The 10691-nt window shown below is 46.0% G+C and overlaps 1 protein-coding gene across 1 annotated transcript; it reads left to right on the forward strand.

Moving 5' to 3' along the window:
• Positions 1-1254: 1254 nt before the first annotated feature.
• On the forward strand, positions 1255-10030 carry NOB1 (NIN1 (RPN12) binding protein 1 homolog). Its single transcript, XM_045986698.1, has 9 exons — positions 1255-1336; positions 1458-1590; positions 2824-2954; positions 4521-4592; positions 4782-4916; positions 5010-5210; positions 5833-5930; positions 7926-8070; positions 9221-10030. The coding sequence occupies exons 1-9, from the start codon at positions 1274-1276 to the stop codon at positions 9488-9490; spliced, it is 1248 nt and encodes a 415-aa protein (XP_045842654.1). The 5' UTR covers positions 1255-1273; the 3' UTR covers positions 9491-10030.
• Positions 10031-10691: the final 661 nt, after the last annotated feature.

A 10691-nucleotide genomic window follows, 5' to 3' on the forward strand; every position in this document is an offset into this window, starting at 1 on the left:
AGGCTCCCTGCTCAGTGGGAAGCCTGCTTCTTCCTCTTCCGCTCCCCCTGCTTATGTTCCCTCTCTTACTGTGTCGCTCTCTGTCAAATAAATAAATAAAAAATTAAAAAATAAATCTTAAAAAAAAAAAAAAACAAGAAAAAAAGAAAGAAAGAAACAGCTTTCCATTTCCACCATGCTATTTCAGGCAGGGCAGTAAGACAGGAGCCATTGAAGAGAATAAATGGTAAGAAAAGTTGAGACCGATGTTTAGAGAAAGAACGGAGATTTGGGCAACTGTTCAAAGAGCTGCCTAGGGCACTGAAAGGCTTTTGAGGGTAGGATGAATAAATTATAATCAAGCGATAAGATTGAAGACTTGACAAAGGAGGCTTGGAATGACTCAATTACGCTGAAGATGAATGACAGAAAACCCACGTCATCATTCTGCTTAAATTCTCCGGTATGAATTTTGACAGACCAGATCTCATAATTATAGAATCTCAGATTGCAAAAGGAATTTAGAAGTCATCTAATACTCCCTTTCAGTTCCATCCCGCAAAGGTTTATTTGCTAGTAAATTAGGTGCCTTGCTTTGAGAGTGGGCGAGGATATCAAAGACTCTCAAAATCAAGCGGGGGTACGTAAGCAGCGGTCAACAGAGCATAATGGATAAGAAAGTGGCTCAGGGGTTGGTTTGTCCCTTAATCAATGTATTCTTACCTATTCTTTCCTTTCCTTTGTCCCTTCCCCTCCCGCCCCCTCTCCTTTCTTCCTTCCTTCCTTTTCCTTCCCTCTTTCTCCCTTTTTGTAAATAGGCTCCACACCCACGACCGCGCCGTGGAGAGTTACCCCCAGATATTAATCTTCTTAAAACCGAATACTAGACATGTTAGCTGAGACTAGCTGTCTTGAACAGCTAGCCCTTAGACACAAAACAGTACCTATCTCATAGACTTGTGATCTTAAAATGAGTTGTAGTTTCTCTGTATTGACTTGTAATAGTAGGACTATATACAGGTTTTACATTTAAAAGTAAATAAGGCGCTAAGGGGTGGGCCGCAGGAGCCTACCTCCTACAGTGTCTCCCAAAGTTTGACATGCCCACACCTGACTGGGCTAGGGGAGACGTCGCGCATGCGCGCGGGTATCCCTGAGCTGGGAAAGGCCTATGTGGCCGCCAGGAGGCGCCGCTGAGTCACAACTGTACCTCCCGTCTCCCAGAGGCCCAGATTGGAACGTAGGGGTGGAGCCAGCTCTGTGCGCAAGCGCACCGAGGGCGTGTTCCGTCAAGATGGCGCTCGTGGAGCACGTTGTGGCGGATGCCGGGGCTTTCCTGCGAGACGCGGCTCTGCAGGTAAGGAGGGCTACCGCCAAGAGGATCAGGGACCGAGCTGGCGACCCCCGAAGTAGTGCGGGCAGTCGGTCAGTGCATTGCGTGGTATAAACGGGTGTAAGCTGTGTGGGTCTTTCCGCAGGACATCGGGAAGAACATTTATACAATCCGGGATGTAGTGAACGAGATTCGGGATAAGGCCACGCGCAGGCGGCTCGCCGTCCTGCCCTACGAGCTGCGTTTCAAGGAGCCCTTTCCGGAGTACGTGCGGCTGGGTGAGTGCCTCTGCCCCGGTGTTGATGGCGAAGCTGGGTCCCAGGCTACCTGCTGGGGACCGACTGGGGTGGGAGTGGAGGTCTGGCTGTTTTATCAGCTTTGATTCAGAACCACGTTCTAGGAGATCATGGGGCCAGAGAGGCTCTCTGGGTCAGGAGGCAGCCAGACCTTGCCAGTTACTAGCTATATAGAAGTTACTTAGTCTTTCTGAGAAGTAACTAATGGTAATAGGGTTTGGTTGAAGGATAAAATAAGAAGCTTTTAGGGGCACTTGGGTGGCTCAGTGGGTTAAAGCCTCTGCCTTCAGCTCAGGTCATGATCTCAGGGTCCTGGGTTAGAGCCCCATGTCGGACTCTCTGCTCAGCAGCAGGGAGCCTGCTTCCTCCTCTCTCTCTGCCTGCCTCTCTACCTACTTGTGATCTCTCGCTGTCAAATAAATAAAATCTTTTTTTAAAATATTTTATTCATTTATTTGACAGCGAGAGATCACAAGTAAATAGAGAGGCAGGCAGAGAGAGAGAGGGAGGGAAGCAGGCTCCCCGCTGAGCAGAGAGCCCGACGCGGGACTTGATCCCAGGACCCTGAGATCATGACCCGAGCCGAAGGCAGCGGCTTAACCCACTGAGCCACCCAGGCGCCCCTAAATAAATAAAATCTTTAAGAAAAAAAGCTTTTAGTACAGTGCTTAATACATAGTAAGTGCCCAACAAATTTTAGCTGCTAATACCTGCTTTTTAGGAAATGTGAATGGTATTAAAAAGCAGAGTTGTTACAGAGCAGTCCAATAATTTTGTTTCATCATAAACTACAATAGTTATTAACAGAATTAACTTGTAATCCCATTATGGAATCTGAATATCCTATTAATCTGGCTTGTTATACTTAGAATGAAAGAATTTTAGACCAGAGAAGATACCTTCTATTCCAACATAATACCAGATTTAATAAGGAACTCTCATCATTTGCAGACATTATGTTTTCAGTTACTTTCTGTTAACTTTGTTCTCCTGTCCCGTGGTCTGGACTGAATAAGGATGTCACAGTAAACCTAACTGGCTTGAATTTTAATGATAGAGAATACAAATGTCTCAACAGTGGGTAGAAAAAGGAATGAAAATATTAAGAAGGTTTTCTTGGGATATTGATCCTGAGTTCTTTTTCATACTTTCACTATGGTTCCCCAAGGTCATAAAGCATTTTGTGTCTAATTTGAGTTGGGGCTCTCTTTACAGTGACTGAGTTTGCAAAGAAAACTGGCGACTATCCCAGCCTCTCTGCCACAGATATTCAAGTGCTGGCACTCACCTGTCAGTTAGAAGCAGAGTTTGTTGGGGTGTCTCACCTAAGACAAGAACCAGAAAAGGTAAATCAGGAGGATTATTGGTTTTCCTCCTTTTAACTTTTTTATTCCGGGAACTATCAGATACACAGAGTAGAGGGAATAGTTGGACCCAGTGTCCACATTACTCTGTCTCCACACTTATCAACTCATGATCTATCAGGTTCATTTCTACTGACCCCCAGCCCTTAGGATTTTGAACTCAGACACTGTATTTCATTGATATTTCTTGGTCTCTCTCTCAAAAAGCCAAAAAACCCCACAAAATCATTAAGCAAAATTAATAGTAATCTCCTAATATTGTCAAATATCTACCTACTGTTCACATTTCCCAGTTATTTTACAATTTTTTTAACATTTGTCTGGGTCACGATCCCAGTAAGGTTCTAATGTTTTAGTTAGCAACTGCATCTTGGTATCTCAGTCTCTTGATCTGCAGGTTTTTAGAAAGGGTTGGTTAAATTTGGAAAATGCAGAAATAGAGTAAAAATCGGCTATGTTCTTGCTATTTTTTAAATAGAATTCTTTCCAAAAGCAAGAAAGAACACTATGTGCTTGCCTGTTTTGTTTGTTTTTTTTAAACTCTTGCCACTTTCAACATTGCTTAATGTCTGTCTAAAATCATCAGAAGTCTTCTAAACTCACATTTGTGTACGAATTGGAACTGCCTTCACATGTTTTCAACCAGATTTAGAGCCCTCCAGTTCAAAGAATCTAAAACTATGTAAAGTTTACACAATGTGTAAAAACACACAGATTTCTGTGTGTCACCGAAATGTTTTAGGGAGATGGGGTAAAGGGAAACATAAAGCCTGAGTCTGTGACTGAGCACAGTGCGACTAGTAGCTGGGTTTCCATTTGGCATCCGTCAGTTCATGATTCCTAAAAACTGCCCTTTTCCTGCAGTCTTTTGGGCAGAAGTTGGTTTGGTGTTTTTTCTTTTTTCTTTTTTAATAAATTCTGCGGGGGGCTTGAACTCATGACTGTCAGCTTAAGAGTCTCATGCTCTACCCACTGAGCGAGCCAGGTGCCCCAGGAGTTAGATATTTTGTATCAGAAGCTTTAAAACAGTATATCTTTAAAAAATAATACACTATCAGGGGACTGGGTGGGTCAGTGGGTTGAGCCTCTGCCTTCGGCTCAGGTCATGATCTCAGGGTCCTGGAATCGAGCCCCACATTAGGCTCTCTGCTTGGCGGGAGCCTGCTTTCCCCCCCTCCCTCCGCCTGCCTCTCTGTGTACTTGTGATCTCTTTCTTTCACTGTCAAATAAATAAAATCTTTAAAATAATAATAATAATAATACATTATCTTTTGACCCAGCAATTCCACTCTTAGGCATTTATCCCAAGTATATAACTAAAGATACATGTAAGTTTTATAAGTAATGCTGTTCATCAATGCGTTCAAAAAACTATTCTAAAGTCATTATTTGGTAGTTATGGGATCACTGAATAATTATTTTTATGTTTCCCAATTTTTAATAACTGTAGGGAAAATACTTTGTTTTCTGTTCACTTACTCTTCATACTCAATTGTCAGACTGTATTTCTCTGCTTAGAGCTGTCACTTTTTTCTTTTCTTTTTAAAGGTTAAAGTGAGCTTATCAAGTCAGCACCCAGAAACTCCTCTACACATTTCTGGTTTCCATCTCCCCTCAAAGGTAATTGCTTAGACAAGCCATGCTCACCTGCCCTCTTGTGCTATGTATCTCCACAAATTGTATGCAGTGAACCACATTTATCTAAACTAATATCCTAGTTTGTCCAACCCCTGTCTGATCTGACGTGTCATCTATCATTCCGTATATAATCCTCTCAATTTTCAGGTTTTAAAATTATTTTTCTTTTAGCCTCAGTCTAAACCCCCACGAGAAACAGTACAACATGGACAGCCAGCTGGTGAGCCTGAGAACCTAGAATTCACTTCCTTCATGTTCTGGAGAAACCCTTTGCCTAATATTGATCATGAACTTCAGGAGCTGCTGGTAAGGCCCTACGTTTGATTCCCCCAAGGACAGCATGCCGGCTTCTTCCTCCTGTTCCCGTGGCCTGGGACTTTGTGGATTCTGTTGTTTCAGATGGACAGAGATGATGTTCCAAGTGAGGGGGATGAGGAAGGAGAGAACGGATTTGAAGAAAGGAAAGACAAGGATAGCGATGATGACGGGGGCGGTTGGATAACTCCCAGCAACATCAAGCAGATCCAGCGGGAGTCAGAGCAGTGCGCTGTCCCAAAGGATGTGCGGGTTGGCTGTGTGACTACAGACTTTGCCATGCAGGTGGGTGGATGGGCATCAGCCGGACCTAGGCTCTAGTTCATAACCTTTCACGGGAGTATGTACAGCTCTACTCTGTGATGCCCCTTTTCCTGGTTCTAGAAACTTTACCTGTGCTCTTTGATTATCTGTAGTTTTGGTTGGGAACTAGAAAATCAACATAGTGACAAAATATATGTCTTGTATTAAGTTTTTAATGTTTACTATACATGGTCTGTTGTTGGTTCTCTTTCAATATGTTTCATGTTCTGTTCTTAGTTAGGTTCTTGGAAAAAGTAGAGGTTTCCAGCTCCCAAAAGAGTGTATTTGCCTTTGACAAGATAAATGTTTGTGTGTGTGTGTGTTTTTCTTTAAAGATCTTAAAGGCGCCACAATAAATGTCTTTGTTAAGAGAGATGCTTAGTGAGGGGCCCTGGGCCAAAGACCTGGCCCCTTCAAATGCAAGGGGGAAATCTAGGTCTTAGCTCTAGTTTACATGCCATGAGTGGCATCCTGATCTTCCTTTCCCTCAGCAAAACCCCCTTACGAACCAAACCAGGCTTTGTGAAGTCCTTTCACTGCAATTATACAGATGTTAGACTTTGGTTTTGCTGACTTGGGTGGTGCTTTTGCTCATTGGTTGCAGAACGTCCTGCTTCAGATGGGGCTGCATGTTCTGGCCGTGAACGGCCTGCTGGTCCGCGAGGCCCGGAGCTACATCCTGCGCTGCCATGGCTGTTTCAGGTACGTGGCTGACGATCTGCACCCGCGGCCTCTCTGTGGACCGCTTTTCTCCATCCTTTGTGCCAGTTTCTGGAAGGATGGCCTTGTGTGTGGGTTTTCCTCCCCCTTGTCCTTCATATGCACCTAGGTTCTGTCCTCACCAGAGCGCTGAAAACTCTGGGACAGAGGTCACCAGTGACCTCCTGTCTTCGTATCTTAGTCACAGGATTAAAGGCATGGATTGTGGAGCATAGAGCCCTCATCACTTAACCATATGCACTGCAGCATTTATGGATGAAATGATGCCTGCGATTTGCTTTGAAATAATCCACAGGTGGGAAGAGTGGGTGGGGGTAGGATGGAACGGGACGACCATCGATGGATACTTGTTGAAGCGGGGTGAGGGGCCCTGGGGGGTTCGTTGTGCTCTTTGGTCTACTTTATGATTAGATTTTCTATTTCAAAAAAAAAAAAAGTGGAATGGATTCAGACACAGGTTCAGATCCAGATTCTGTCTCGCAATAGCTTTACAGAAGTTGGTGAACTCAGATTTTTCTTGCATAAAATCAGAAGGGCTGATTGTCGTAGAGAAGTGTGATATCTGGAACAGGACACAGTCCGCTCAGGTGAACTGTTCGCAGAGCATGCCCTTCTCTTCTGGCTCATAAAGTGGTCCTCATGGGGGGACGGAGGGTGCTGATGTTCTCTGGGCAGGCCCCAGGGTCCTGGAGACCTGCTTGGAGCGGACAAAGCTGTACTTCAGCTTTGCCAGGGAAGCATGGCCCTGGGATCTTACGCTGCGGTGGCTGAGAGCCTCTCCATAGATCAGTCCAGATTTGGTGGCATGATACAGATCATCTCGTGGAGGAGCAAGGTGTCTCCTGGGTCCCTAGTGCTGTTCCACTGAGGGTAAAGTTGTGTAGATGGACCACTGCTCCCCTGCCGGCTTTAAGACAACCAGGCACTCGTGACCCAGGGGCCCTGCCCTACCACCAGCCTCTGCCTTCTTCTCAATCTTTAGTTTGAAAATGTACCAGGTCTAGGACAGTAAAGCTCCTTGCTTCATGAAATCCCATTTCCCCCATTGCCCTTTGTTATAAAACCCCAAGTTCCCCAAATGAACATGCATTCTTAGCAGCTCTAAGAAACGTTCTCTATTCTTGTGAGACTAGCCCAGTGACTGGACAGTTTCTTTCACAGGATAATGAGTTCCTAGCATCTGTTGAGAGGCACTTACTCTCAGAGACTTGCAGGTCAAGGATTCAGCTTCTTGGGAGATTCACCCAGCTCAGGGACTTGTATAAACACTGCCACTTAGTCTCTGACAGCAGCAGCTTTCTTGTCCAAGGTCCCCTGTTGGGGCTTGAATGCACTGCGGAGAGACAAGGCCTCAGGACCTGCCCGCCCTTGACACTCACGCCCTTTTAGCCGTAGCAACTTTCCAGTCTTTCCTGTGGCATTCATTAATACATTCTGGGCACTTCTGGAGCTACCTCCTGGCCCAGCAGCCTGGCTGCCATCTCCAGGCGAGGTGTGGAGAGCCGCAGGAATAAGCCCTTTGACTTGAGTCAGGTGCCATTCAAAGCACTGATTGTGGAACCACCTTCCTGGCCTTGTAGCTACCACTTACTGGCTCTGTGCCTCAGTTTCCCCATCTATAAGATGGACAGAATGCCAGCTTTATAGGATTGTTTTGATGTTAAACTTGTGGAATAATGCCTAAAAGTTTAGTAAGACTTCATTACTAGCGTAACAACATTTGGCTCAACTTCCGAGCCGAATTACGGACTTGCTGCCTGTGTCACTTTGTTCACCTTTGCCCTTGGCACAGCGCAGTGGCGGCTTGTCTCGGCAGCACAAGGCTGGGCGGCCATGGTCTGTGACATGTCGGGCCATTCAGTCTCCCCTATTCCTTGTCGCTTCCTTCTCCTCTGACAACCATAACTCACCTTGTGCTCTGGGGACAGGGTTTGCCCCCCAACGGCTTCCGTGCCAAACCTTTCCTTTTCTCTCCAGGACCACATCTGACATGAGCCGAGTATTCTGTTCGCATTGTGGAAACAAGACCCTGAAGAAAGTGTCCGTGACCGTTAGTGACGATGGAAGCCTGCACATGCACTTCTCACGCAACCCGAAGGTGCTGAACCCTCGGGGCCTCCGGGTGAGTGCGGCTCTCCCACTCCTCTCGCAGCCAGGCCTGCAGCTGGGAGAGCAAGACCTCTTGGCACCAGGATCAGAATCTGCAGAGAGGACCAGGAAAGGCTTGGCATGGAACTGTCCCTCTGATTCCTTAAACCCAGCCTTACCTTGTGGCACGAGATGGTCTGGCACTCTTCTAGTTCCGTCCCTGCCCTGAAATCAGCCCTTCCTCTGATTCCTTATGGAGAATGGGGTTTTTTTGGTTTTGTTTTTTTTAAGGATTTTTATTTTATTTGACAGAGATCACAAGTAGGCAGAGAGGCAGGCAGAGAGAGAGGGGGAAGCAGGCTCCCCGCTGAGCAGAGAGCCTGATGCAAGGCTTGATCCCAGGAACCTGGAACATGACCTGAGCCGAAGGCAGAGGCTTTAACCCACTGAGCCACCCAGGTGCCCCGAGAATGGGGTTTTGAAGCACAAGGCTGCGCACAGGGTGGGCTCCTTGCCCTAGGGGGTCAGAGAGGTCTCAGCCCACGGTCGATAGAGATTGTATGTAATTATACACAGGAATATTTTCTTTTACGTATCTGTATTTTAAAATGAGTTAAAATGGGGCGCCTGGGTGGCCCAGTGGATTAAGCCACTGCCTTCAGCTCAGGTCATGATCTCAGGGTCCTGGGATCGAGCCCCGCATCAGGCTCTCTGCTCCGCAGGGAGCCTGCTTCCTCCTCTCTCTCTGCCTGCCTCTCTGTCTACTTGTGATCTCTCTCTCTGTCAAATAAATAAATAAAATCTTTTAAAAAAAAATTAAAAAAAAAATTTAAAAAAAAATTAAAAATGAGTTAAAATAAGTTCCATTTCAACCCAACAGAGTTCATGCTAGCCCTCCCTAATATCTTGACACCATTTTCCATAATTACTTATTTGCTCAATCCTAGAACACTTGTTTCAGAGTTACCCACACCAGTGAAAATGGTACCTGCTTAGAGTTCTGTGTGCGGAGGTAACTCCATTGCTAGCTGAGGGCGTGTAGTCACAGCACAAGTAGCAGTGACTGATAAACTCCGCTGATGTCATCTGTATGCATCCAGAGCCATCAGGAAGCTTGACATTAACAGGGTCGGATGTGTTTGGATAGGGTGCCTGCCTAATGACTTGTCCTTTCTTGTTTGCAGTATTCGCTTCCCACTCCCAAAGGGGGCAAATACGCCATCAACCCCCATCTGACTGAGGACCAGCGCTTCCCTCAGCTGAGACTGTCCCGAAAGGCCAGGCAGAAAACGGACGTGTTTGCCCCTGACTACATAGCTGGGGTATCTCCCTTTGCAGAGAATGACATCTCCAGCCGGTCGGCTACGCTGCAGATCCGAGACAACACCTTGGGAGCAGGGAGGAGGCGGTTAAATCCCAATGCTTCCAGAAAGAAGTTTGTGAAGAAGAGGTGAAGCGCAAGCTCGGCAGGCGGGCAGGATTGCCGCCACAGCTGCCGAGGTGCTCGGGTGCCCCCTTGCCCCGGTTGTCAGGTCCAGATCCCTCTGGGTCCAGACAATATGCCTAGCTTATGCAACGCTGCTTCCTGACTGCCTGGGATGGGTTGGGTTCATGGTGGAACTGGGCCATCCTTGGCCTGTAAGCATCCAGAGAGCTGGGATTCCTGGCATGTTGAGCAGAGTTTGATGAAAACAGAAGGAATGGCCCCATGGAGCACATCCTCAGCATTCAAAGAAAGGCACTTCCAGCTGGTAGTATTTTTCTAATAAATGTGGTTGTAAGCTCCTGTGCCTTTTCATTACGTCACCAAATGTCTACTGCTTAGGTAACTGGAAGGTGACACTTAAGCTGTATACTCAACTATCAAGCATTTACATTATATTTTTTACAAAAAGATATACTAGGTTTGTTATAATAAAACAAAAGCAACTGTTTTTTTGTTTTTTTTTTTTAAACTTATTCTTGGGGCACCTGGATGGCTCAGTCAGTTAAGCATCTGCGTTCAGCTCAGGTCACGATCCTGGGGTCCAGGGATCTAGCCTCACAGCAAGCTCCTGCTCTGTGGGGAGTCTACTTCTTCCTCTGCCTGCTGGTCCCCCTGCTTGTGTGTGTGCTTTCTTTCTCTGCCAAATAAATAAATAAAATATTTTAAAACACACACACACACACAACTGGGGCGCCTGGGTGGCTCAGTGGGTTAAGCCTCTGCCTTCAGCTCAGGCCATGCTCTCAGGGTCCTGGGATCGAGCCCCACTGGGAGCCCGCTTCCCCCTCCCCTGCCTGCCTCCCTGCCTACTTGTGATCTTGTGTCAAATAAATAAATAATATCTTTTAAAAAAAACAAACTTACTCTGGAGCCTTTCAGTCATTTAAGAGAGTTCAGTGTAGTGAACTGCTATAGCCTTTCACCTAGTTTCAGTCCTACTTTGCCTTGTTTCCTTTTTCTCTTCTACACCCATGAGTACGCCAAGAATCTCCTAGGAAAAGGATGTTCTTTTGCATCAATTTAGGAAACTTAGAATTGATATATTACCATTACTGATGTAGAGCAGAACTCAGTTTTTCCAAGTTTGTTCCACCATCCTTCCTATTATTTCTGAACCCTTTTCTTAAAGATTGATGTATTTTAGTGAGAGGGGCAGAGGGAGAGAGTTT

This window comes from Meles meles, chromosome 19, assembly GCF_922984935.1.
Source record: "Meles meles chromosome 19, mMelMel3.1 paternal haplotype, whole genome shotgun sequence".
In the NCBI taxonomy this organism is placed as follows: Eukaryota; Metazoa; Chordata; class Mammalia; order Carnivora; family Mustelidae; genus Meles; species Meles meles.